Here is a 27,832-nt window from a genome sequence, read left to right as displayed (position 1 = left end):
GAGTTCCCCGTGCTATACAGCAGGTTCTTATTAGTTATCTATTTTATATAGAGTAGTGTGTATATGTCAATCCCAATCTCCCAGTTTATCCCTCCCCCTGCCATGCCCTGGTGACCATAAGTTTGTTTTCTACGTTTGCGACTCTATTTCTGTTTTGTAAATAAGTTCATTTGTACCCTTTTTTTTTTAGATTCTACATATAAGTGATATTATATGATATATGTCTGTGTCTGACTTACTTCACTCAGTATGACAATCTCTAGGTCCATCCATGTTGCTGCAAATGGCATTATTTTGTTCTTTTTTATGGCTGAGTAATATTCCATTGTATATATGTACACATCATCTTTATCCATTCCTCTGTTGATGGACATTTCAGTTGCTTCCACGTCCTGCACACACTGTTCTTAAAAATTAAATTAAAAATTTCGGTGAAATGAATTTAATGCCATCTCATCAAATTGTTTTCTTCCCTTCCTCCCCTTTCCCTTTGGAATCAGTGAGGTTTTGCTCCATCTGAGACCCATCAGGGCAGGTGGAGTAACCAGCCATGCCAGCCTTTGTGGGAAGGCTGGGTGTGGCAGCCCTGAGCAGGGTTCTGTTTCAGGTAGGGCATCAACGTTGGCTACCTACCCAGACCTTTTCCTTTCGCTGGAAGAGAATCACCACCCACCCCCTCCATTTTCCTCTTTTGACAATTTAAAATGTATTATTATTATCAATCGCCTTATAAAATCGGTACCTGGTCATTATAAAGAATATTTGGAAAACAGAAAAGTAGGAGAAAATGATTCCCTGCAACCTCCCCACTCACACTCAACTCATTTGGTGGTTGACGTTTCTTTTAGATGCGTTTTCTAGGCAAAAATGTTTTGTTTGTATTTTTTCCCCCTACATCTATCATGCAGTTCTTTTTGTGCTGCCTTTGTCACTCAACAGAATAACACAAAAACTTCCCGTGTTTCTTGTAAACTTGTTTGATGGTTTTGTAATACTTTAAGTGGTTTTACCATAACCTACTCAGCCATGCTTCTGTTGTTAGGTCTTTGGGTTGTTCCCCTCGTGTCACTCTTGTGAACAGGGCTGGACAAGATCAGCCACAGTGTCTCCTCGTGTTTCTTTAGGGCGCCCCCAGGCTCGCTGCCCTATATCAGCCCCTCCCCCTTAGTCTCCTCCCTTTGGGGCTAGTGCCCCATTGGCCTCTTGGTTTGTTTCTCAGTATCCGTGTGTAGCAACCTAATTGAGAAATGGCTTCCTTTTTCAGGAAGAAAACTCAAGTGCTGGAGCCTCAGGGAGACCACATGAGAGTGCCGAGTCATGCCCAGTGGGGGTCAGGGCCTGGGCGCTGCACGGCAGCCCTTCCTCTCCTCCTAGGCCTGGGGTTGCAGAGGGTGCAGGGGAGGGGGTGCTGAACCTTTCGAGGAGCCACTGGCCTCAGACCTGGCCAAGCTGCTCTCCCTGACTGTTAAGTTCTGGTCCCCGCTCTCCAGGCCCCCTAGGAGTTTATAGTAAACGACTGGGTCCGTTCTCGGGCTGGTCCCAGACTTGCATCCTGCTGCACCCTGCATTCCCTGGGCCAGTCCGGGGGGCTGCCGGGATGGGAACAGTCTTGGAGTCATCTGTGGGGCCCTGCTCCTCTGAAGAGCAACTGTCCTAAAGCCAACTGTCCCCGCAAGGGGCCGCAGTCACAAAGGTAGCATGGGCCAACGGTCCAGGGAGTAACACTGCCCGGGTTCACATTCTGCCCCTGACAAAGTTACTTTATCTCTGTGTATTACTTTCATCCCCACGTGGGGATAGTAATAACATCTCCCTCCTCCCACGAGATGAGTTAGCATGTATACATTTCTTTAAATAGTCCCTGATTTGCTAAATAAAGATAGAGAACTGGAGGCCCAGCCAAGCTTGCTCATACAGCAGGTTGCACCCAGGCCCTCTATTGTCCAGTAGGCGGGAAGGAGCCCTGGACGGGAGCCCGGGGGCCTGGGCTCTGTCCTGGCGCTGCCTTCTAACTTTCTCTGTGACTTTCACCAAGTCACTGCCCCTACCTAGACCTCATTTTTTTGGTCAGGTATCCATCTGTGTGTGTGAGATGATCTTGAAGGGCCCTCCTCATCGTGGAACATTCTTGGATTTTGTGGTTTAAAAGGATTTGCAGTATCTCAAGAAGAGTCCGGTCCTGCCAGCAGCCCCTCCTGCTTGCTTCTCAGCCGGGGCTGGCCGCAAAGACTGGTGGGCAGAAGACCCAGAGCCCTTTAGGATTTTCCCAGATTTTTCTCTGTGCAGGTGAGCTCTGTTCCATCTGGACGGGGAATGAGAATATCTGGGTCACCTGGAAACGGGCCATGGGAGAACCAGCCTCCTCGGGAACGTGAGCTGTGTGCTGTCCTACCTGGCGTTGTGGCTGCCGCTGCCTCTGCTCTGTCGGGCTCCAGCACACCCTGGCCCTCAGGGCTCACCCCTTGCCCCCCAGCTCTGTGTGTGAACAAAATCGAGCCTTATGCAAGTCTGTGTGTATCTCTCTGCCTTGAGTGGTTACATCAGAAGGCCAGATACAAAGAGCTCCTGTGATCAGGGACCCAGCAGTAGTCTCTTGCTCTGGTTCTTTCTGTGGACAGGTAGGAAGGAATAGGATGTGGTGGGTCGGGCCCCTGAGGAGGGAACTGTGTGCTGAGGAAGGGGGTTGAGGCTGTGGGATTCTCTCCTGGGTTCTGCTGGTTCCCCAGGCCCGCTGGCCAGGTGGCAGAGCCTCGCCTGGGTTTGTGTGCGCTGTGTCAGTGACGTGTCTCTCTGCGCAGTGGGAAGGGTCCTTGTCTGAACTGTGGGTTTGGGCTGGGGTGTTCTACTGTAAAGTCAAGCCCAGCGTGGGGCATCGGTCCCCGCTCCTGGGTTTAAGTTGGCTCTGGCATGACCAGCTCAGTGACTTTGGGTTGGCTCCCTGAGCATCTGGGTCCTTGTGTAAATGAGAATCCTCCTACCAGGATGGCCAGCATTGGCCTGGCTCGCAGTAGGTGCCCCGAACACCTCAGTCACTCGTGGAGGTAACGTAGCCAGGGGGCAGAGTGTGGACTCAGCAGTTGAAGTACCTGGGTTCAAATCCTCGCTCTGCCACTTCCTAACTGTGTGACCTGGGACTTCTCCTTGTCCTCAGTTTACCTGCCTGTAAGATGGGGACAGTGTTAGGGCCTCTCTCATCAGTTATTTGTTGTTGTTAATGTATTGAAGTATAGTTGATTTACAGTGTTGTGTTAACGTCTGCCATACAGCAAACTGATTCAGTTACGTACATATATATACTCTTTTTCATACTCTTTTCCATTCTGGTTTATCACAGGATATTGAATATAGTTCCCTGTGCTCTACAGTAGGACCTTGTTGTTCATCCATCCTATATCTCACCAATTTTTTTATGAGGATTAAGTGGCTTAATGTATATATAAAGCCCTTAAAGCAGTACCTGGCACGTGACAAACACTTCGTCAGTGTTAGCTATTATTATCTGATTTCTTCAATAAGTTGTGGTCAGTTGATTTCTTGGGCGGTTGGCAGCCCACCTGCTCTGTTTATTTTGAAACGGGGCCCCTCTTTGTTCAGCCATAGCTTGTCCAGGGTGGCAGGTATGCATGTGTGTGTGTCTTTGATCTGTGTCACCCCTGGCCTGGAGGACAGCTCCCGTGACAGCCCGTGTGCCAAGCCTGGTGGCTGCCATGCTGCCCCTTCCAGGTCCTCCCGGGCTTGCTTCCGCAGGTTGCATCTTAATCGTTGTCCTGGTTTGCTTCACTCTGCTGCTTAGTCTGCTCACTGGGGTTCTTGTCACACGGGCCCGCTTGTGTGTTACCTGCTCAGCCTCTGGGGTGAGCGTGTTCCAGCCTCACCTGACCTTGTCTGCATTTGCCCCTTTTTGGGGAACACATGAGTGTAGCTTGGGATTTGCCATGTAAATGGACTCACTCGGAAACAGGAGCAAGAATCTTAAAGGAATCAACAAGTCAGAATTTAACTACTTTCAAAGATAACAAGATACATTTTGTGATAAAAATGGCTGACCATGAGTATTAACAATCTACCAGGCCTCGTGCTAAACACTTCACATCTCCCACCCATGAAGGTAGTACTGTTATTCCCCCATTTTACAGATATGGAAACTAAAGCATAGAATGGCTGAGTAACTTAAGGCAGCTGGACAGCAATAGACCTGGGATTTGAACCCAGGTCTGACCATCCCTCTCCCTACCGCCTCTGGCCGGCATTCCTGGGATAGCTCAACAGTGACGTTCTGCTATCTGAGCCCTTTCTCACTCTCCACCAATGGTAGTGTGGGTGATGTCAGCCCAGTTACAGCTGAGAGGACTGCTCTGGGCTTAGGGGCAGAGATCCTGTATCTTTGGGCCTTTGTGTGCTGGAGAGGGTAGTCCCAGAGCTGCCGTCACCTCAACCCCACTGCAATTCCATTCCCGGGTTCCAGGTCTGATTTCTTTCTTATGTCATCTAAACCCCACATTTCCTTATCTTCCTCTGCCCAGATAAAATGGTCTCTTAAGAAGAGTGCTGGGAAGATTTTATAACAGAGAAGGCTGTGGGTAGTCGAACGGCCTTGGCAGGTCCCTGGTGCAAAGAGGCGCGAATGCCCTCGCCAAGCGCCTCCCAGCCTTCCTTTCCTGAGAGGCATCTGAGGGGTCCCAGCTAGGAGTGGCCCCAGTGGGACGCAGTGCTTCAGGAGTGCTTGGTTTTAATCTATTAACTTAAAACAGTTTTGTCCCCTCTGGGGGGCTGGGGGAGGGGTGAGAGCACTGACAATTGGACTGGAAAAGCCTGGGTGTGAAGCTGGTGCCTTACAGTAAACATCCTGTGGCCTGAGGCATGTCACTTCACCCCTGAGCCTTGGTTTCTCATCTCTGTAAATGGAGATGAGGATGGTCCTCACGGGTCTGTGGGGAGGGTCGGATGGGATGATGTCTGTAAACTGTGACGTGCCGTGACCAGGTGTGAGGCATCCGCACAAGTACCCATAAGCTACCAGGTCATCTCCTTGGTGCCCTTCAAGCTAGAACGGGCAGTCATGTCACTGGTGGGGCATCCTGGTCTCACCTGAAACTCAGCTTGGTGATTCAGCGTCGAGGTGTTGCTCAGGCCTTGATAGTACAGAATGGATTGTAAAAGCGGGGGTAGTGCTGACCCGCCCTCTTGTTCAGAGCTGTTGGTTTCTACAGTCGGTTCTTAGCCCTGTTCCATGGGAAGCCTGCAGACACGTCAGCAGATCAGTAATCGACCCCTGCCTTTGGACACTCGCTTTTTGAGGTCTCCCCCAACCCCCTGTCCCGGGCTCCCTGTCAGCCGTCAAAGCCACGGCCTTACCCACGATTAAGGCCCCAGAGAAAGGAGATGGGAACAGATACTGGCTGGGTGCCTGCGGCAGGCCAGCTGCTGAGTATGTCTTATCGTTTTGTCTTGACAGTGATCTTGGGAGGCCAATCTTCCCCCTCATTTACAATAGAGGAAATAAAGGCTCAGAGAAATTGTCAATGGCCCACAGTCCCTTAGCTGGTAGCAGGTGGGGGTGAGATTTGAACTTCAGTCTATCTGACTCTCCATCCCCATGATCTTTCCCAGGAAGATAGGGGAGAACTCGCTCTTTCTCTTGCAGGAACATCTGGGCCTGCTCTCCTTTAAGGGATGGCAGCTTCCTGCTCTGCATGCGGGCCGGAGGGGGCTGGCTGGACAAGCTCCTCCAGGGCCTGGCCGCTCTGGCAAGCGCTGCCTCTTTCTATCTGACCCCCTTCTGGGGGCTTTGGGAGGAGCTGGAGCTGGAGCAGCTGGGGCAGTGACTTTTGCTCCTGACAGGTGCAGGGCACCCTTCTGCCTGGGAGGTGGGGAAGGGGCAGAGCTCAAGCCGGGAGACACCTGGGCTGAGGTGCCTTTTCCAAGTCGGACCTTCGGGCCTGAAGGCTTCCGACAGGTAGCTGGCCCCTCCCCCATGAAGCACCAAGTTCTACTAAGTTAAACACATGTTGACTCATTTGCTGGAGAAACTCAGCTCTCCGGCTTCCTGCATTCCAGGGTGCTGGTATGCCAGAAATTCCCCAGACAAGCCAGCAGGGAAGTCTTGTCTTTATAGTAAAAATGCTAATAAAACATCTCTAGAATCTGCTCCTTCCTTTCCACCCACACTGCCACTGACTAAATTACCTTTTGTTCTCATTTGCTGAATTGCATTGGCTCCTTAATTGACTTTCCTGTCTCTGGTTTCTCCACACCCACTTCAATCTGTCCTCTACATGGTTTCCAGAATGATCATTCAAAAATCCAAATCTGACTACATTTCTTCCTTTGCATTCCTCCCCACGCCTGCAAGATTGATTGCAGATGCCTTAGTGTGGCCTTCCAGGACCTTCCAGAATCTTCTGGGACCTGCATGAGCTGGCCCTGCCCCCTGGTTGACTTTGCCCTCCCACCCTTCCCCATCCCCTCCAGTCTCTAGCTACTTGCTATATAGATCCGTTTTTTTTTTTTTTTTTTTTTTTTTTGCGGTGCGCGGGCCTCTCACTGTTGTGGCCTCTCCCGTTGTGGAGCACAGGCTCCGGACGCGCAGGCTCAGCGGCCATGGCTCATGGGCCCAGCCGCTCCACAGCATGTGGGATCCTCCTGGACCGGGTCACGAACCCGCGTCGCCTGCATCGGCAGGCGGACTCTCAACCACTGCGCCACCAGGGCAGCCCAGATCCGTTTCTTTACAAGGTTCTCTTGTGACTCTGGCCCTTGCTCATGCTATGTCCCCCACCTGGGTGCCATTCCTGCCCCTTACCCTCTGTCCGTGTGCCACACCCCATGCTCACCCTGACCTGTTGAACTCATCTCGAGGATTATTTCCTCTTTGATGCTGCCCCGCCCCACAGACCCAGTCCCCTTGGGATCCCACAAACTTCTGTGGCAGCACCCAGTGGCTGTCCTGGTCTGGAGGGCCCGAGGAAGCCCCGCCCGCACACCCGGACCTTGGTGAGGTTGGCTGGGCTCCGTCGGCACACCCTCCCTCTCCATGCGGGCTTGGGGCCTCTCCAGCCTCTCCACAGGGTCTCTCCATCAGAGTGGTCAGGGCTGCAGGAGACCCGTCCTCTGTTCTGTCCGTCAAAGCACCACAGTCCTGCCCAGATTCAAGGGGAGGGGACACAGATCTTAGAGGGGAGGAACAGGAACTTCTTGGCCATCTTTAATCCACTGTGGTGGTCTGCACTTGCCTCCTGGCCTCAAGTGATCCTGTGCCTGTCAAACGGGGAGGAACAGCTCTCACCACGCCCTGCCAGGAGCAGGGCTCCTCCAGCCATTCTTTTTCTCTACAAATGCAAGACGCTGCACATCCTGCTTCACCCCACCCCCACTGTGTGCACCCCTGGAATCTGGATCGTCTTGTATCTTCTAGGGGCGAGGGGTGCATCTGGGGGTTGTATTGCCAGGCACTCAGCATCCACTACATCAGACAGGTGACTAGAACAAGGATTCCTCATCTCTCTGCCTCTCCCGTCAGGTTAACTGTCCATCGTTACTTCGGGTCCTGTGTAATGGATGTGAAGGTACTATAAGGTATCACATCTGGGGGTATAGTACACTAGGTTCCTTTTTCAATGTAACTGTCTAAGCCTCAGTTTTCTCATTTGTAAAATGAGGTTAATAGTAACAGAGGATTAATGTGGCTATTAGATGAGACAGGACCCATGAGGTGCATGGCACAGTGCCTCGCACATAGGAATATCCAATTAAAAACACCGGTAGACAGTTGTGGTGAAAATGGTCCTGGAATACAAAAATTACCTCAAAGTCGTTCATAGGCCTAAACCAAAAAAAAGAAGGGATAAAACTTCTAGAACATAGAAGAACATCTTTGTGAAAGTGGGCTTGGCAAGGATTTTTTAGCTAGGAAGTAAAAAGTACAAACCAAAAAAGAAAAAAAATGGATAAATTGGACTTCATAAAAATGTAGCTGCTCTTTAAAATTTGGAAAGACTTTTTTTTTGTAATTTTATAAATTTATTAATTTATTTTTATTTTTGGCTGCGTTAGGTCTTCGTTGCTGCGTGCGGGCTTTTCTCTAGTTGCGGCGAGTGGGGGCTGCTCTTCTTTGCGGTGTGTGGGCTTCTCACTGGGTGGCTTCTCTTGTTGCAGAGCACGGGCTCTAGGTGCGCGGGCTTCAGTAGTTGTGGCACGCGGGCTTCAGTAGTTGTGGCTTGCAGGCTCTAGAGCGCAGGCTCAGTAGTTGTGGCGCACAGGCTTAGTTGCTCCACGGCATGTGGGATCTTCACGGAGCAGGGCTCGAACCCGTGTCCCCTGCGTTGGCAAGCGGATTCTTAACCACTGCACCACCAGGGAAGCCCTGGAAAGACTTTAGAAGGAATGCTTTTGGATGGCACATGGTCCCAAGAAGAATGGCAAGATACCTTCTTTTTCTTTTTGTAGATTTTCTGGAAGCAGACAGGAAGCCTTAGAAAGTTTAGAAGGAGGTTTGAGACAGTGCAGCCTTAATAAACGTTAGCAGGAAGGACTGCTTTCGGTGGCAAGTAACAGAAGATGTGACTTCCACAAACAGGCCCTTATGTCTCTCCTACTATGAGAAGTTTGGAGTAAGGTGGCTCATGTGTTTATCAGCTGAACAGTGGTGTCTGTGTGGTTCTCTGGATAACTTTTGGCAATTCTAATCTTCAAAGCAGGGAGCGGGGCTATGGGAAGCCCCGGAGACCGTCCCACTTGTGAGGAAAGCAAACACTTCCGCAGCATTTCCAGCAGACACGCCCTCGTGTCTCATTGACCAGAACTGTCACACATAGCTAATTTCAAAGGAAGCTGGAAGTGGGGCCCAGATCATCACAAGAGCCGTGCTGGGACCCCATCCTAGGTCGATTACATGGATTTAAAGTGAGGGTTGAGAACCGCTGACTCAGACCAGTTCATCACCGGGCACAGTGCTGCCCCAAACAGAGTGGGCATGGATATCAGCTAGGTAATGAGCAGCACCTAACGCAGCACCCATCATGCCAGGGGAGTTCGCCATCACATTAGTCCACCCCTGGTATTCGAGGAGCTCACCTGTCCTTGCCCCTTACCCCCTGCGTAGTCCTCTATCCTTTTCCGTGATGGTCTCAGTTGCTAGGCAACCAGTCATGTTCCTGGAAAAGAAGGCCTATCTGCCCAGTATATGGCACGACCTCCTACTCATCGCAGGTGCTTTCAGATCAGAGTTTGAAGTGTCTCACCTTCCCCCATCCCTCCCTCCTAGTGGCTTCCAGGCGCCAGGTCTTCAGGGTAGGTAAGGGAGTAGGCCCATGGCAGAAACCTACCTTTGTCTTTAGGTGCAGCCCCTGCCTTTTCTCCAGGCCTCTGCTTGATAATTCACACCCAGGCCCCCTACGGTGTGCGGTGTCAGGAATCCTCCGGGCTTACGTCTTATAATTGAGGGGTTGAGAGCGAAGCCATGCTCTGTGGGCTGCTCAACTTCAGACAGGCACGTGGAGTGTTTGAACTGGGACAAAGGCTGTGTCGATTAAGGGTCTAGTTTGTGGGGACACCACCCCTGTGGCTCCTGACACCTGCTCTCCCCCCGGTTTCCCAGCAGACACACTGAGCGTTGGGACCATCAGGGATGCTCAGAGGGTGGGCATGCTTGCTCCCCTTCGTTACCTCCCTCGGTCCGGTCAGATCTCTCTGTGGACACATCTGTCACCCCCACTCGTGTGAGTTCCTCAAGCTTATGCACTAGGTTGCTTATGGCCACGTCACAGCGCCTCTCGTTGCCAGGCGACGGGCACAGCTTTCCCAAGGACTTGTTGAATGAGTGGATGACGCACTGAGGCTCTCCTTCCTTCCCTCGTGCCATCGCTTCAGGCCCAGGGCGGTTAAGGGTTTAGAGCGGGTGTCTGGCTTTCTAGTGATTTAGTCCAGTTTGTCCCCACAGCCCCTAAGGACCGCTAGTTCTAAAAAACCCATGTGGGTACTGGGGGCTCATAGGGTTGAACTGAGGCAGGAAGCAAACCTGCAAAGGCAGCCCTGAGACGGTTCCTTTACTGACTTTTGAAAGCCAGGGTTGCTTTCTGAAGAGCACATTCGTTTGGCCCACCCTTGGCTTCTCAGGTGGGAGCTGTCTTAGGATATTTAGGTCAGGGGAATGCCTTCCTCTTGAAAACTTTTCCCGCTGAGTCTCAAGACCTCAGTGGAGCATGAGACGGGATGGTAGGTGTTGCTGAGGAAACTCGGGTCCTTGGCTGTCCACCCTGGCCGGGCTCAAGCTCCATGTTTCCCCAGAAGCCTGCTGAGTGTTTCTAGGCCACATCAGTCCCTCCTTTCCTGCCTACCCATAGTTAGCCCCAGAGCAATTAGAACGGGGGATGCTATCTAATGGGGATGCTAACTGCACAGAGGAAATCAACAGACTCGTCAGTGCCTCTGGGCAGGGTCTCCCGCACGCACTGCTGTGCCGGCCCCTGGTACTGACACCCACCAGTGAGGCCAACGTCTGGTCCTGTTTTGTCTCAGCCTGGGTTTGAAGCTCGCATCTGCAGCTGGTTGTCAGGCTCCAGAGTCTGTAGCCCCAGTGGAGCCGACGAAGGGGGCAGGAGGCCCCGAGTTCCCAGCTGTGGCCGTCTCGCCCCGGCCTCCGTGGGAGTGGCTCCACTTGTGGTCTGGGGCGGACTTGTTTGTTTGTGTTTGAAGTCCCCCGACTCTGAGTTTTAACGTCAGGGCAGGGTTGCTGGGCGGGGAGATCGTCTCTGCACAGATGCACGCGTGTGGCGGCTTCCCTGGGAGGGAGTGGGTGCGGGACAGAGGGCGTGAAGGATGGCTGGTTGCGAAATCCCCGGCTTGGGAATTGAGGTCACTTTCTCCTCTGCTCGCCCCACTTCCCCTGGCATGCTCGCTCGCTCTGCCCCTTGCCCACTAATGGCAGCCCCACTGGGTACCCTCGAGACCTCTGCGAGGCTCGGCGGTGCCAGGCCCGAGGGCTGCCGCTGACACTCTTGGAGCTGAGCGCCTGGCCTGGCCTGTGCGGAGAGCCATGAGCTGCGTCATGACCTCCAGAGGCCTCCTTACAGCCTCACAAATCATTTTGCAACACGTTGGCCGTGGCAGCCAGACCAGACTGCTTGGCTGGCTGGCTTGGCAGGAGGTCCCCAGAAGCTCACTGCAGCTTTGAGGAGGAGGTAAGAGAAGTAAGGGGAACAGCCCGAGGCCTGGGCAGAGCTGGCCGGTGCCGGGGAAGGAGCAGCAGCTTCAGGGACCGTACAGGGAAGGCTGGAGTAAGTCCCAAGAGCTTTGGCGACTTCCTGAAGTTTGGGATGGGTTAGACAGGGACCTGGCCCTAGCAAGGACTGCTGTGGACGTCCTCTTAAGAATATATAGTGCGGGGCTTCCCTGTTGGCGCAGTGGTTGAGAGTCCGCCTGCCGATGCAGGGGACGCGGGTTCGTGACCCGGTCCGGGAAGATCCCACATGCCGCGGAGCGGCTGTGCCCGTGAGCCATGGCCGCTGAGCCTGCGCGTCGGAGCCTGTGCTCCGTAACGGGAGAGGCCACAACAGGGAGAGGCCCACGTACCGCAAAAAAAAAAAAAAAAAAAAAAAAATATATATATAGTGTGGCCCACCTGGAAAAGGGATCAGGGTCCCATAGGTGTAGGTGAGCTGGAAGCTGGCCCAGAAACTGTACCTGCTGCCTGGAGGGCTGAGTGAGCCGAGGGGAAGAGGGTGGACGTGTGGAGGTCCATCCAGGTGCATCTCCTCATTCTGCAAAGCATGCCGGGGTCTCCTCGAAAGGGGCAGCCCCTGATAGCGGTCAGGGTGGTGGCTAGTTTTAATGAATTCAGAGCTGGTTTGGAGCCAGGGCTTGGGTGTAGCCCAAAGGGTGGGTGCTTGCACAACAGGACCGGAGGTGGTGGCCCATGATGGCTGAATACCTTTGGAGAGTGTAGGGCAGTCTGTGACTTTTATTCAGAGGACTCATCGCCTGGAACTGTCGGGACGTGGCTGGATCTGGGGCTTGGGGCCACAGGAGAGGCAGACCCTGCCCACTGCCATCCTGCTCGTGCCGGTCAGGACAGCTTAGATGAGCAACGGCGCCAGGGAGTCGTTATTTGGGGAGATGGTGTGGAATATAGAAACAGGGCGTTGGGTTGAGGTCTGAGTCCCTTCATGATTCAGAACAGTTACAGAGTTCTCAGAGCCTCGGTTTCCTCCCCTGTAAGATGAGAATAATAAAATATACCTTTAAGTCTCACGGGTTCATTAGCACGTGTGGTTTGACTATGGGTGAGTGACCCTGAGTGACAAGCTGCACTTGTTATCGTGCTGGGGCTGGACTCAGAATTGCCTGCCGCTGTTTGTAGGCTGGGTGGGCGGGTGTCCCTCAGCCAGTGAGTGAGCCAGGCTGGTTGCCAGCACCCCCATCTCGACATGGTTCTTTTCTCCCATCAAGAGTCTGGAAAGATCTGTGACTTTTTTGGTTATACAGAACTATTTTGTGGGAAAAATGATATGCTTAGGAGCTTTGGGGTAAGGTATTACATAAATAGAAGAGATTATCATCACTACCAGGGTTGATAATGAAGTGTCGACGCGATTTCCATAATTGAGAGAGCCCACTGCTGTACCTGGGAGTCTGGTGTCCATCTCCGCCTGTGCCTGGGATTCATTGCCCATTTATATTTCACCATCTGTCACCTCTGACCCGCCTGCCCTGCTTGAGATGGGAAGTCCTGGAACCCTGAGAAGGCAGTGATCTGCTCAGGGTCCTGCAGCAGCCAGCGGGGTTAGGGCGACAACCGTCTTGGCATCTGGTCGCTTCTATAGCCTGGATCACAGATCACCCATAGAAGAGACCTCCCCCTCCCAGGCCCTGTGTTTTAGGGTACAGCTGACTTTGTTTGCAAAACCAGTTGTCTGGAAAGACGTGTTTTCTGCAAAGGTGCAAAACCCTGGGTGAGAAATCGTCCAGGCACACAGCCGTCGCCTAAGGCCTCTCACGTTCCTACGCTCTTACAGCTCTGGGAGCTGCTTCCTTTTCCCGGGGAAGTTTTTCTCTTTCAGTGGCATGTACTTCAGGAGATCTGACTGGTGTCTGCTCTTCAGGGGTGTCTGACTGGCCTCATCTCCATGGAAGGGATGCTCAGGGCAGCCTCCATTTGGGAGGCCTGTTTGGGAGTCACGCCAGCACAGCCAGGGCTGGCAAAGGATATTTGAAGTTGATCCGGGTGCCAGGCTGGGGTGCAGGTGCTTGTCTGGGCAGGCAGCATCCCCAGAGTCGACGCAGCTCCACTCCAGCCACGTCATCTGGTGCTAATGGTGGAGGTGTGAGCGCTCCAAGGAGAAGGGGTGCTCAGGTTTCTTGGAGGCAACCTGGGAGCGGGGTCTTGGCCCTTAGACCCGAAAATAAACATCCCGGCTCTGTGAATATCACCAGCATTGTCCGGAAGGCCATTGCCAGCATCTGGGTCTTCTTTAGCCCCATCTGTGAAATGGGCACGACCTCACCTGCGTTCTCCCTGTCACCCAAGGAGGTTGTAAGAGAACCTGAAGACTTAGCTGGGTGAGGACACCACCCACCCAGGCTTCCACTGAGCACGTGTTTCCTTGTGCTGGGCATTTGCTGAACATTTTACATCCATGTTTTCTCATGTAAGTCTTCACAATAGCCCTTGGTAGGGGATCATCCCCATTCTAGAGGTGGGGAAACTGAGGCTGACAGGTTAAATCTGTGTTCACCTGCTGAGGAAGTTGGGGGCGGGGGACTTTGAGACCAGGTCCCTCTGTCCCGAGAGCTGGAGTTTTTCCTCAGAGCTACACTGAGTCTTGGACGTGCTTGGTGTAACCAAGGGTAATGTTCTGGGCCTGTATTTTTGTCAGTGTTGTTCCAAGCACTTTCATATATATTTGAACCCCAATTTCCATAAAATGTTAACCCTTTTTCTAGTGAGATTGAAGCTGAGCTAAGGGGGGATTTCCCCAAGAGCCTTTACCATAAATGTCAGAGCTGGGACCAGAGCCTAGATCTTTCCGCCTTGGACACTCAGTGAGCACCTGCTGTGTACCGTGTCTCGGTGATACCCACCGACTATTTGCAGGCTGACATGATGCTCTTCTGCTCCTTCTTTAAATCAGGCTGAGTGTCAGGGCGGGGACGGGATGCACACCCATGAAGCAAAAGGGTATCAGGGGTGGAGGAAGACTTTTGTTCTACCCCAGGTCCTCGCCTGGGGCCAGGGTGCTGACGACTCTTTCCCACTTGCTGCTGGTCCCATCGCTGAAACCCCCAGGTGCTCTTCTTTCTGAAGAATTTATATCTTGCGGTTTTGTGGTTAAGAGAAAATGACGCTACCCGTGAAAAACCCTCACGGAGGCCCCTGGTGCTGGGCCGGCAGGCCCTGCTACGGCTTGTCTGGGAAAGTAGCCCCTGGGTGTTTCTGCGACTGCAACCAGCTTTCTAAAAAGTGAGAGCAGCTTTATTTTTGCTCAGGTGGGAGCTGCTGCATGCCGGGCACCTCCTTAAGCAGAACCCAAATCCGCAGGTGTCGTTTCTTCTTTACGATCTCCAGTACACCGGTCCCGTGTCGGGGTCGCAGTGCACCCCGACTCGTCCCCTTTCCTGGTCCCCGCACAGGTGGCCAGGCTTATGGGTTGTCAACTGCGTGCAGTGAGGAATCCCTTTAAATTCTGCATGGTCCTACCTATGGGCCCCCTCTGGGCTGCCGAGTGGGGATCCCTAACAGCCTTTAAAAAAAGAAACCGCTCGCTCCGCTTTGGGGGAACGCCCCCCGGATTTTGAGACTCTCGAGCTCCTGAGCCATTACTTGCCTGATGGCATTTGTTTTCCACTGGCATTTTAATAACATGTGTGCCTGTCGGGGCCCCAGAATGTATTGTGTGTTCATTTGCCCATTCATTCAGCTAAGGTTTTACGGTAGCAGACCACGCGCCAGGTGCTGTGCTGGCCCCTGGGGATCTAGTGGTGATCAGGTGATCAAGAACACAGACCAGGCCCCTGGCTTCAGGGAGTTTCCTGTCTAAAGAAGGAAGCAGACAAGTAAGATATTAGAACCGCGCTGAGTGATCTGATGGAGGAGAAGGGCTGGGGCTGTGAGGAACAGGGCTGAAGGGCTTGGTGAAGTCTTCCTGGAGGAATGGATATCTAAGCTGAGTTGTGGAGGCTGAGAGGTCATTGGGATGAGCCTTCCTGGTAGAGTGCCAAGGGCTGCGGGCCTTGAGGCTGAAAAGGGCGGGACACGTTGGCGGGGCTGAGATAAAGCCCCCAGATACTGGCTCGTTGTCAAGGCCAGGTCGGCTGATCTCGCTGTTGACCTGTGGTGGCCAAAGTCTTAGCAGAATGGATGGGTTATTAATTGGCTCCTAGGGGTGCAGCCCTTGAAACACTCGGGCTGGTGACGGTCCGCCCTCTTTGCTGCTGCTATTAGCGCCAGCAGCCTGAGCTCTTTGGTTCACGCAGAAAAGAATGGTTTCGACTTTGCACAGTTAATTGACTTATTTATTGCCTTGTCTTTGGTCAGCAATCTGGCACTGTGGTTTGAGAGCAGTTTGGAGTGGAAGGAAGCCCTGGCTGTGAGAAACCTTTCAATGTGGGGATAAGGCCCCTGTGTTTTCTTCCCTCCTTCCTTCCTCAGGCATCTTTGAGCACATGTTACGTGCCAGATGCGGTAACAGGCGTGTGGGGACAGTCAAATGAGGTGGGCACGGTCCCTGCCCTGATGTAAAATAATGGGGGACTAACCTAGTCTTTGGGGGTGGTTTCCATACTATAATTCAATCCTCCCAACCAACTACAAGCTGGTATCATCCTTGCTGTTGTACAGATGACAGAACCAAGACTCAGAGATGTTAATGCACTTCCCCGAGGTCACACAGCTGTTAAGTGGCAGAAGCTAGATTCGAACCCAGATTCTGTTCAACTCTGAAGCCTGTGCTGTGTCCACTGCCCCGGGAGCTCACATCTATTGGGGGAGACCCAGTCAGAAGCTCGAACATGAACCCCTCTGTGATAGGCGCTACCAGAGAGGTGTAGACAGTGCACTCGGAAGGGGAGATGAGGGATTCTGATTAGCCCGGGAGGTCTTGCCCAGGCCAAGGACATTGTGGCTGGAGGAGGGAACGACTTCCTGCCAAAACAGTTTGAGCAGAGGCCTGGGAGTAGGGAAGTACAGAAGGTATTTGTGGAATCCCTGTAGCACCCAGGTTGGGTGGAGAGGAGATGAGCCTGGAAAAGAAAGTTGAAGCCCTGAACTTGGAATTGGCCTCTGGTCACAATTGGGAGAGATGGGTCAGAGCGGGACACGAGTGCCTCTACTTAGCCCCGTAGAATGAAAGCAGCACTTGTGTCTTCACATTCGTTAACTTTATGCTCTGAAGATGCTCCCAGGGGCCTAGGTTCCATAACAGGACAGCACATAGTACACTTCTTGTGTGGCAACCGGAGTTGCCAGCCTCAGCAGAGAGCGTTCCATTAGCCGTGTCTGCTCTGAGTACCTGAAGGGCATGTGCTGCAGGAATGCCACTGGGTTTGCCTTTGTCTAGGTTTCACTAAACATCAAAACTGTACAATGAGTGGAATTATTTTTGTTCTGACTCAGTGTTTCCTCTCTAGCCATTGTCCCCACTTGCCACTGAGCTCTCTAGATAGCAGGACTTAGCAGAGCTCAGGGCTGCAGGAGAGGGCCCGTGCCCCTGAGTCTAGCAGATTGGGACCAGATACATTTCTGGGGGAAACTTCAGAAAGACTGATGTAGAAACAATGGTTTTGTTGTCATGATGGGTCTCATTTCACACCTCATATCCCTCTAGCCATAAGCGTTCTTTAACTAGGGTCTGTGGATAGAATTCAGGGGGTCCGTGAATTTGGAGGGGAAAAGAATTGTACCTTCTTTTTTTTTCATTAACCTCATCTGAAATGTAGTATGTTGTTCAATTTGGATGGAGGCAACAAGGCACAGCCATCTTAGCAAATATGTGCGGCTCGGTCACCAGTAGAAATCACAGCTGTTTTCATATCACATGACAGTTGTGGGGCTATCTGAAAAAGCAGTTTGTACTTGTCACAACTTCAAAGGTATGAGACCCGTTGCTAGATATTGTTTGATAGAGATATTGCTTTAATAGAGAAGATTATAATACTCTATAACGATTTAAAGTAATACTTTGATAAGTATATTTAAATATAAGTGATTTCATTTGTAAACCTAATGTTCTGTTTTATGGATTTAAAAGTATTATTCTTAGAAAGGGATCAGGGACCTCTCCAGACTGCCAAAGGGCTCCATGGTCCAAAAATGGTCGAGAGCTCCTGTTTGGAAATTGGGAGGCTTTCTAAGTATTTGAAATTTTAAATTATTAAATGTCAGTCATTATTTTTTAGCATTGCAGCTGTGCTAACAAAAAGACTCCTTACTCTTTAGAGAAAATATACCGAGATATTTACAGATGAAAGGAAAAGGAATGAATTAACAAGGGCAAAAACCCTGAAGGGGGCAGCAGGTCTTGGGAAGTGGTTCCAGGGGCAGGGTTCCTTTGTCCAGGACTTTGAAGGTGGTGCCTGTCTTTGGGGGAAGCTCTCAACGGGTGCCTGGGTCGCTGGGTGTCAGCCGAGCCTGGTCCTCTTTGTGTTGTGCGCTCATTTCCATCTGTTCAAGTCCACTCCACCTTCTCAATCAGCCCCCGCTGCGCCCGCGCTGCTGGTCTCGCCCCTCTGCATCCGTCAGCACCCGGTTGGTCGGGGCCCAGCGTTTGTCAAAGAGAATGCTAGTCTGACTTTAATTTACCCTTAGTTTTTTGAAGTTTTAGCCTTTTGAGAGTCTTTTGAAAGCTGTGGACACGCTTCCCTGGGAAATGCACAGATTCACATGTCTGAAATTTGCATACATTTCAGGGCTGGGTCTTGGTGGACCCAAGTCAGGGACCTTTGCCAGCCACGCCACAGCCCACAGGCCTGGCCAGCACTCACGGTGTGTGTGCTATGTGCCAGGCACACACTGAGTGCTTCGTTTCTTCTCTGCCCCCCAGAGAGGGAGGTTCTATTATTACCCCCATTTTCTGGAGAAGGAAACTGAGACTTTCCTGGGGGCGGGGTGTTCAGTAGCTTGTCCAAGGTCACAGGGCTAGGGTGTGTCTGAGCCTTCGGATCCCAGCCCAGACAATCTGATTCTAGGCTGGAAGCAGCCTAAGTGGAAGGTTACTCATCTTCCCCAAACCCCCGTGTCTTCCGCATCGTCAATCACTGACGCGCCCCTCTTCCCCTTCCCACAAGCAGGGAGCCCTTCTTCCATTTAACCCAGTTCTGTCTTCTGCCCAGTCTCGACAGTTACTCTCCAAAGAGCGTAGTCCCAAGGGGGAGGCCGTGCCAGCCAGCCTTGGGTGGGGTGACGGGTGATGGGTGGTTCTCTAGGATTTCCTGCTTCACCCCGTTTGAATGGCAGCAGAGGGGGCACCTGGCAGGCCCCCGTCCTTATCACACGGCCCGTGTTTGCCAGAGCTCTCCATGTCATGCTCGGGGCTGCCATGTACACGTGCCCGGAATGAACCCACTTTTCTTTCCTGGACTTCCCACAGGCAAAGCTGGTCCGGTACATCTGCAAGCAGCGGCAGTGCAAGCTGAGCGTGGCTCCCAGCGAGAGGACCCCGGAGCTCAACAGCTACCCTCGCTTCAGCGACTGGCTGTACACCTTTAACGTGAGGCCGGAGGTGGTACAGGTACGTGGGCCGGGCTGTGGGGATTGGGGTCTGGGGGTGGGGCATGGGGGGGTAGTCAAGCAAAGGGACCACGCACAAACCCGAGGACCAGCTCCACTGTGGCTAGTGCCCTCTACTCAGGAAAGGGATGTGGGGGGATGGCAGCAACAGGAGGGACTCAGGGTACATGTGGCTCTAGTATGTGTCCTGGGCGCCATCGCTTTATGAGCCAGACAGCCTGACCGCACCACTCATAGGTTCGCCGTGAGGACAGCAGCCAACATTTCTGGAAACGTCGGCTGTGCAACAGACACTGTGTTAAACACTCTGTGCAGAGAATCTCACTTCATTCTCACAAAACCCTGTGAAGGAGTTACTATCATTATTGCCATTTTATACTTGAGAAAATTAAAGCACAGAAGGGTCAAATAACTTGTTTAAAAGCATACAGCTAGTAAATGATGGCTTTGGAATTTGGAAGCAAGGGTCTGAGTTTAGTTTTCTCCTGTAACTGCAGTACTATATTATTTTCTTTCCTTTGTTCTCTCTTGCCATCCATCCAACCTACCCACCCACCTACCCACTAACTAATCAACCAGTTTGCATGGAGAGGGTCAGGGGTCCAGGACAGCTCTCACGGGGCATCAATAAATCAATGTTTGGCAGGTGTGATCCACCCAGCCAGGTCTTTTAAATCCTTTATTTCTCTTCTAAAATCAAAAAGATGGACTCTTGCTATTGTTTTAAAAGTAATATGAATTCATTTACACTTTGGAAAACAGAAAAGGGAGGGAAAAATCACATACGTATTCCCACTACTCAGAGAAAAATCTGTGATCGTTAAGATTCTGATTTTTCCTTCTAGTCTTTTTTTTTTTTACCCTAATAGTTAAATCTTGAAAAAATCTCTAGTGGGTTAGACCTGTGCTGTCTAGTAAGGTAGCTAATATTGTGACTTGGAATGTGGCAAGTCCACATGAGATGTGTTATGATTTCAAAGATATAAATTCAAAGGTGTGCTGAATGAAGGCTTGATACAGAAAAAAGGAAAACAAATATTAACAACTTTAAAATTTTAATCTGGTGAGATGACACTTTTAGATATATTAAGCTAAATAAAATGTGATTAAAATTAACTTCATAGATATTTACTTTTTAAAATGTGGCTGCTCAAAAATGAAAATTTAAGTGTGTGGCTTGCATTATATTTCTCTAGGGCAACACTGGTTTAAACCATCCTGAATAAACAATTTTATATTTTGCGCTTACCATTTGACCTGCTAACCAGCCTGTTTTCCCCGTATTTTCACACTTGGTAACCCCCAGCCTTTTTTTAAGTGGATGCATAATGTTGAAGTGTATGTACTGTAGTTTACTAGGCAGAGGTTAATTCCAGTTGTTGACTATTATATATAACATGGTGGTTAATATTATCTAGGAAGCTGTTTGTGTATTTAAGAATTTTCCCTAGGAGAGATTCCAGGACAGGAGGTGACATGAGCATAAAAGGTTTGGGGAAGGGGGTGGAAGAAGATGGGAATGAATGGGGGGGACCCACAGGGGCGCTCTCAGCACCTTACATGCTCCCGGCCCTGGCCCCGGCCCCAGTGGCCCTCATATTTGTGGCGTATGCCAGCTTTTAAGAAACTGGCAGACGGACTTCCCTGGTGGTGCAGTGGTTAAGAATCCGCCTGCCAATGCAGGAGACACAGGTTCAAGCCCTGGTCTGGGAAGATCCCACATGCCGCGGAGCAACTAAGCCTGTGTGCCACAACTACTGAGCCTGCGCTCTACAGCCCGCGGGCCACAACTACTGAGCCCACGTGCCACAACTACTGAAGCCTATGCACCTAGAGCCTGTGCTCCACAACAAGAGAAGCCACTGCAGTGAGGAGCCCATGCACCGCAAGGAAGGGTAGCCCCTGCTCGCCACAACTAGAGAAAGCCCACTCGTGGCAACGAAGACCAACGCAGCCAAAGATAAATTAATTAATTAATTAAAAAAAAAAAGAAAGATACTGGCAGAAAAGAGTTGGTCCATGTGAAGGTTGAGGGAAACTGTTTTGTGAGCTGGAGGTACCTTGGGCGTTATTAACAGTTCCACGTACGTGTAACACGTAATATGTATAATGTATACGTATAATAACACATAAGACGTATAATGAACTTCACCTCTCTCCATCTCTCCATCTGTCTCCCCACCCATCCCCACCTGCCTAACAGTTTTCTGCCATACGGGAAGGAGATCCAAACATATAATGGTTAATCCATGGTGACAGATTTAAAATCATGGGCTTGGAGACTAGGAAGAACTGAAGGGTCCCTCCAGCTCCCCAGGCCAACCCCTAAAATTTCTCTAGGGGCTCCCCACCCCTCCCTAACATCTCAGGATGAAGCCGTTTCCCCTCACACTCATGTCTGTAGCTTAAGTTGGAGACACTGGAGCCCCATGAGGGCAGTGACTTGCCCAGCGTCTCATCAATGTCATCCCTACTTGGCTGTGAGGGTCCAGAGTGGCCGAGGGGCTCTATGAGGGTCCCAGAGCTAGTAACAGGGACAGACTTGAGGTTCAGACCTGGGCCTGCTGGACTCCAAACTGTGCCTTCTAACTTCCTGTCTCGGGCCTGAGACATCGCTGGCAGATGGCTTTGCTCCTCAAGGGGTTTCCCTCAGATCTCCAGAGATGCAAAGTGTGCAGGAGACCCAGCCCCACCCATGTCAGTCTTTGAGACAGGAGCCAGCTGTGCCCAGGGCAGAAGCCAGCTGTGCCCAGGGCAGAGGCCAGTACCACGAAGGCTGGCTACAGAGGCTTTTTTGGCCTCTGGGGAGCACTCTGGTGGCAGCCGGTACAGGGGTCTCCCAGTCGGGCCCAGAGGTAAAGCAGATTCTGAGTCAGGTGATGTTTGAATCACAAAGTCATGCGTGATAGAGCTGGGTGGTAAATGAGGGGCAAGCTCCTTTGTGCTCAGTGGTCAGACAGGCAGGAGAGCCCAAGAGCCAGGTGTATTTGGGAGCCAGGATGCTACCTGGCGTGGAGCAGTGGGGCAGAGTCTGAGCAGAGAGCTGTGTGGGGACGGCGGGCTCAGGATGAGACGACACGAGTGTCTCCAGTTGCTCAGTGACTCTTGCCCCAAGACGTACTGCAGACCCGCCCACCTCCCTCCATGTCTCCCTTCCCCCACCACCACGGTCCAGGCCCACATCCTCTCTCGCCCAAACTCCTGCAGCAGCTCTGGAACTGTCTCCCTGCTTTATCATTCACCTGCTTCATTGCATTTTCCACACAGCCGCCAGAGTACCCACGAAGAAACGTAAATTGGATCACGTCACTTTCCATTGCTTCCCACTTCTTTCCGAATAAACACCAGATGCGGCACACACTTGGACCTCTGCCCGCCTCTCTCTGGCCTCATCTCGTTCACTCTCCCCTTTGCTCCCTCCGGTTTGACCTTTGCACCCACTCTCCCGCTCTCTGAAGTGCTCTTTCCTAGGCTGATCCCATGGACATCATTCTAGTGTCAGGTCTATTGTCACTTCCTCCAGGCAGTCTTCCCTGATGATGTGACCTAAAGGTCACTCCTATCTTTCATTTTCTACCAATGCACCTTGGCTGATTTTCTCAAGGGCACCAGTCACTTTCTGGAGTTTACGTAACTTATTTGTTGCTCGTGGTCTGTCTCCTCTCTCCCGCTGGAGTCCAAGCTCCAGGAGACAGGGACCTGCCTGTGCTGGTTGTTGGTCACAGAATCCCCTTTGAGTGTTGGGCCTGATGTGATGACTGTTTGAGAAGAGGGAGGAAGGGTGGATCTCATCATGACATGGCGGATGTCCCCTGAGTCAAGGGTTTGGTCCTGAGTGGGTGGTGACACAGGTTATTCCAGGGTCTGGCTTTTCAAGCCTATAAGATGGGCCACCGTTGGGGCTATAGCCCCAAAGATCCATGTTCCCAGTCATGCCCGGCTGCCCATGAGTCGGCCTCTGGAAAGACCCCTGGGAGAGTTGGTGCTCCCGGGGAGGGGGCCTTCTCCAGGAAGGCCGGAGCCCCAGGGAGCCCTTCTGACATAACGGACCACCTTTCATTTATTAAGGGGTTGTGCTGGGAGGCCTCTGTGTCTGATTATGAGTCTGCACCATGACTAAGGGGCTCCTGGGACCCCTCAGGGTCTCATTTTGCCTCAAAGCTGACATATAGAGAGCACACCTGGCGTGTAGTCCAAGTGCTGTGTATGCACTGAGTCCTCGCTCTCTGCCACGTCTCTCTCCTGCCTCTTAGAAATGCCTGGGTTCTTGGCCTGGCTCTGGGAACCTGGCCAAACCCTTAACCTCCCTAAGCCTCAGTTTCCTTCTCTGTAAAATGGGGGAATAACCCATGTGCCATGTGTTCGCTGAGGCAGTTGTGAGGGTCGAGCACTTCGAGGCACTGTGGTGTTTGCTGGGGTGGAAGAGGGAAAATTAAGGCCGTTTCCTCACCTCATCCTCAGCTGCCATTATTCCTGAGTGAGAGTCAGACCCAACAGAGACTGTTGGAGGCTTGTGCACCAGGCAGCTGTAAATGGCCATCAGGGGAGTGGATGGAGACAGGGGCTGGCTGGGGGGTGGTTTTCTGAATCAAGAGGCAGTGGGAGTTGGCCGAGGGCTTAAGACAGAAGGCAGCACATGGGACCAACTGGAGGCAGGCCCAGTGTCCGCCTCCCACCTGCTGCTGGTCCCAAGGGCCACACATGGTCATCCTTACCACCATTGGCATCCTCACCATCACCGGTGGGCTGGAGGAAATGAGGCCAGAGTGGCTGGGGAACAGGAGGAGGGCAGGCTAGGCTGCCTGGGTTTTAAGAACCACAAGGAAACACTGGCCGGTTGTCACTCCATCTTCCCCCAGACTCCCCAGACCCTTCTTCTCAAGATTAGTCTTTTTCTTCCCCCCAGATCTCATGTCAGTTCAGGCCAGAGTGTCCTGAATGTTGGAAAGAAGGCTGTTTCCTTTAGAAATCCCAGCCCCTTCTGACCCGGGAGGTCTGCCTTCACTCCCTGTGTTCCTTAGAGTTTCTCCTTGCCATGGGGGGGCGGGGGCAGAGTTAGAGTAGCTCCGCACCTGGCTTCAAGGCCAGCCCTGGGGCGTTGCCCTGTCTTGTTCTGTTTCTTAACCCCGGCAGTTGTGTGGACTCTGTTTTTGTTTTTGTTTGCGGTACGCGGGCCTCTCACTGTTGTGGCCTGTCCCGTTGCAGAGCACAGGCTCCAGACGTGCAGGTTCAGCGGCCATGGCTCACGGGCCCAGCCGCTCCGCAGCATGTGGGATCCTCCCGGACCGGGGCACAAACCCGTGTCCCCTGCATCGGCAGGCGGACTCTCAACCACTGCGCCACCACGGAAGCCCAGTTGTGTGGAGTCTGACCGGCACCCACCCCACCCTGCTAGGCCTCGATGCATCCTGTGTGCTTTCAGCCAGAACTGGTTCTAGAATAGGTGCAAATTTCAGAAACCAAATTTCCAAACAGCATGAAAGCCCCATGCCTTTCCAAAGTTGACCTCACAGACAGAATCCTTTGACTTCTGAATGTCATTGAAATCATTGTTTATTTTCTTAAATAAATGTTGTATTTTGGAATAGTTTTAGATTTACAGAAAAGGTGCAGAGAGAATGCAGAGTTCCCGTTCCCAGCTTCCCCCATCATTAACATCATATGTTACCAGGGTACATTCATGGAAACTCAGAACATGGCACTGGTACATGACTACTAATTAAACTCCAGACTCTATTTGGATTTCATCAGTTTTTCCATTACTGTCCTCTTCCTGTTCTAGGTTCCAATCCAGGGTACCACATTGTTTTTATTCACATCCAAATTTCCTTTTCTTTTTTGTTTTTTTTTTTTTAGATGCTAAAATGGGATCGTAGACTATATATCATCCTGTGGGCTTTTAGTCTGAATCTCATCTCTGTGTGAGTCCAGGCAAACCCACCTCATCCTTCTTTAGCCATAGAGTAGGAAGAGGTTGGATTTCTCTGTGATATCTTAGGAATCGCTGTGTTGGAGAGGTGCCCACGTGTGCACATAGAGGCCCACACGGAAGCCATCAGTTCATGCCCAGAAGAAGCCAGGTGCCCAGCAGCATGGCACCTGGCATATGGGAAGCCCTGGCCGATACTTGCTGGTGAAAAGTGACGGAGGAATGAGCGAAGGTCACAGTGGGATGGAGGCTGGGGGTGCCAGACTTGAAAATGGGGTCTCTACCTGTCCTTTTTCTGTCTGGCTTTTTGGGGAAGGGATTCAAATCCATGAAGTCTGGCAATTTCCTTGTGCTGAGCTATGGGGGTGCATTGGTGCAGTCAGTACCCCCAAGATGATTTGCCCCAGGGCTGCTCCCCGAGGCCTCTGGGGATGGTCTTTGTGTGATGGGACTTGTCTCTTCAGCCTCTTTTTTTTTTTTTTTAATTATTTATTTTTGGCTGTGTTGGGTCTTCGTTTCTGTGCGAGGGCTTTCTCTATTTGTGGCAAGCGGGGGCCACTCTTCATCACGGTGCGCGGGCCTCTTACTGTCACGGCCTCTCTTGTTGCAGAGCACAGGCTCCAGACGCGCAGGCTCAGTAGTTGTGGCTCACAGGCCCAGTTGCTCTGCAGCAGGTGGGATCTTCCCAGACCAGGGCTCGAACCCGTATCCCCTGCATTGGCAGGCAGATTCTCAACCACTGCGCCACCAGGGAAGCCCTCTTCAGCCTCTTTGAGTTCTCTGCTGATCTTAAGCCTCATGGCTTCGTGACTGGGGCTCTGATTCTTCCCCCAGGAAAATACCTGCATCATACGTGTGTGTAGCCGTGTATCCATGTATAACCTCCTCCTTCCTTTTCAAAAGCACCTTCCCAGGATCTGGGCCTCGAGGGTTATCTAAATAGTATTTCAGCTTTGTCCTTAGACTGTGGTCACCAGTTTGTGGCCATACAGTCTCCTGGAAAGAATGCCCTCCTGCTGGGTGAAGAGAGGGGACGGACGTGGAAGTGGCCGCAGGGCGGTGTGGCTCTTCTGGGTTTCTGGTGTGGACGAAGGGACTCTGCACTCTTCCTCCTTTTGCCACCAGGGACACATCTCAGCCCTCTGCGGCTCCAGAGCCTGCTGCAGGCACTCTGACCTGTGTGCCCACTGACTCCTCTTCTCCCTCCTCTGTGGATGCTGGAGACGGGCAGCTCTGGAGATGCCTTCCTGTCTTCACCCACCCATCAGTCCTTTGTCTAGAGTGACACTGTCCAATAGAACTTTCTGTGATGCTAGAAACATTCTATCCTGCCCTTTGCAGGGTGGTAGCCACCAGCCACATGTGGCCCGGCGGGGGACACTTGAAGTATGTGTAGTGCGACGGAGAAAGTGAAATTAACACTTGTCTCTGTCGTCCTGAATTTTAATTTAAATAGCCATTTGGCGGCTGCCGTGATGGGGCAGCACAGGTCTGGAGCCCGTGCCGGTGGGGCCGTGTGCTGAGAGCCGGGATGCTAAACACGCTGTCCCCAGTGCCAGGAGCTCTCAGGCTTGGGGGAGATGCACGATCGACAGCTGGCACCGAGTGCCCGGACGGAGCCAGCCTGGGGTCTGTGGAAGCCAGCACCGTGGGTGCTGACCGGGGGCTAGCCTGGCGGGAAGGGGAAGGACACACTAGACGGAGGGAGGGAACAGTAACTGCAAAGACCCCGGGGTCTGGGTCTCAGAACGCTGGTGCCGTCCTCACAGGAAGTCTTTGCAAAGGGCTGGTCCGGGAGGAGATCGGTGAGGAAACAGGGCTGGTTCGTGGATCTCTCCATAGGGGAGCGTAGGGGTTGGGGGTTTATCTGGGAGATCGTGGAAGAGTGTGTGCATGAGAGAGGAAGACAGAAAACATTAGGATTGTTTGAAGGAAACTAGAACTCCTCCTAGTGAGAAGGCTGGGTTCATCAGGGCTGGCGGGGAGGGTGGGCAGGGGTGGAAGGTGAACCAGTGCCCCTGGCTGGTGAGGAGTGGGGAGCAGGTCTGGAGGGTTGGGGGGCCTTCGGGACGAGGGAGTGAGCAGGAGACTGAGTTTAGAGGCAGGGCCCCTTCCCCGGGCATCTAGACTCACACGCTGTGACTGTTTCCGTCCCCTTCCCCATCTATAGGTTCAAAACTAAAAGTCGCAGCTTCATGTTCTGGCTGCAGCTGGGGAAATGATTTCAGAGCCCGCTGGCATGGGGCCATTTTTTTTTCTTCAGCAGTTTCCCTGTTGGTAGTTGTTAAAGGAAGTGGCAAGCGCTGGCTGGGATCAGTGCTAGCCGGGAGCGTGGGTGATGTGGAGGCTGGATTCCATGGGCCACAGGCTCCCCGAATAAGGTCTCGCTGGTGGCATGGTTTTTTTTTTTTTTTTTTGCGGTACACGGGCCTCTCACTGTTGTGGCCTCTCCCGTTGCGGAGCACAGGCTCCGGACGCGCAGGCTCAGCGGCCATGGCTCACGGGCCCAGCCGCTCTGCAGCATGTGGGATCTTCCCGGACCGGGGCACGAACCCGCGTCCCCTGCATCGGCAGGCGGACTCTCAACCACTGCGCCACCAGGGAAGCCCTGGTGGTGTGTTTTGAACTGAAGATGCAGGTTGGTCCGGTAAGGGGTTTTTGTGGTGGCCCCGACTAGGCAGGTTTCTCTTTGCCCTTTCCTCTGTGCGTGCATTCCCATGTGTAAAGTCAGTCCTTCTCCTGGGGATGGGCAAGGAAGCTGCCTGGCCTCCGCCACCATCTTGGTCTCCCATTGGCTGGGAGTGGCTCCAGCTCTGTGGGCCCCGGGATGTGGCGGGAGGCTGTGTAAGGTTAGAGGCCAGAAGAGTGAGCAGGTATTTGGCTCCCGGGCTCAGCTTTAATAGACGTGAATCCTGCCCGCCTCGCTCCTAGCGTCTCCTCACATCCCTCTTCCCATCCCCACCCTCTCCCTTTGGGAGCCGGAGGCCCCGCCATCCTGACAGCCTTGCTCTTTGGCATCTGGGAGCCTCCTCGGAATGCAGCGCACACCCTCACCCAGCCACGTGCAGGGATCCAGGCCAGCGATCAGCCCCCCACCGGCCTGGGGCTGCCGCCATGCTGAGGAATTGAGATCTTGGGCGCTGGCCTCAGCACCAGCCCAGAGCGGCTGGGAGGTGGAGGCCTGC

The 27,832-nt window shown here is 52.4% G+C and overlaps 1 protein-coding gene across 2 annotated transcripts in view; it reads left to right on the top strand.

Annotated features, from left to right (window-relative positions):
* The window catches only part of KSR1 (kinase suppressor of ras 1), a 152,014-nt gene that overhangs the window by 66,426 nt on the left and 57,756 nt on the right, over nucleotides 1-27,832 (top strand). For both annotated transcript variants that reach the window (XM_067715588.1, XM_067715589.1), the window contains exon 2: nucleotides 18,579-18,719. In XM_067715588.1, the coding sequence (XP_067571689.1) occupies nucleotides 18,579-18,719 (141 nt within the window). The remainder of the gene's footprint in view (nucleotides 1-18,578; nucleotides 18,720-27,832) is intronic.

The sequence above is a fragment of the Pseudorca crassidens genome, chromosome 19 (assembly GCF_039906515.1).
Source record: "Pseudorca crassidens isolate mPseCra1 chromosome 19, mPseCra1.hap1, whole genome shotgun sequence".
Lineage (NCBI taxonomy): Eukaryota > Metazoa > Chordata > Mammalia > Artiodactyla > Delphinidae > Pseudorca > Pseudorca crassidens.
The sequence above is the reverse complement of the archived record's forward strand: the minus strand, read 5'-3'. Positions and strand labels throughout refer to the sequence as shown.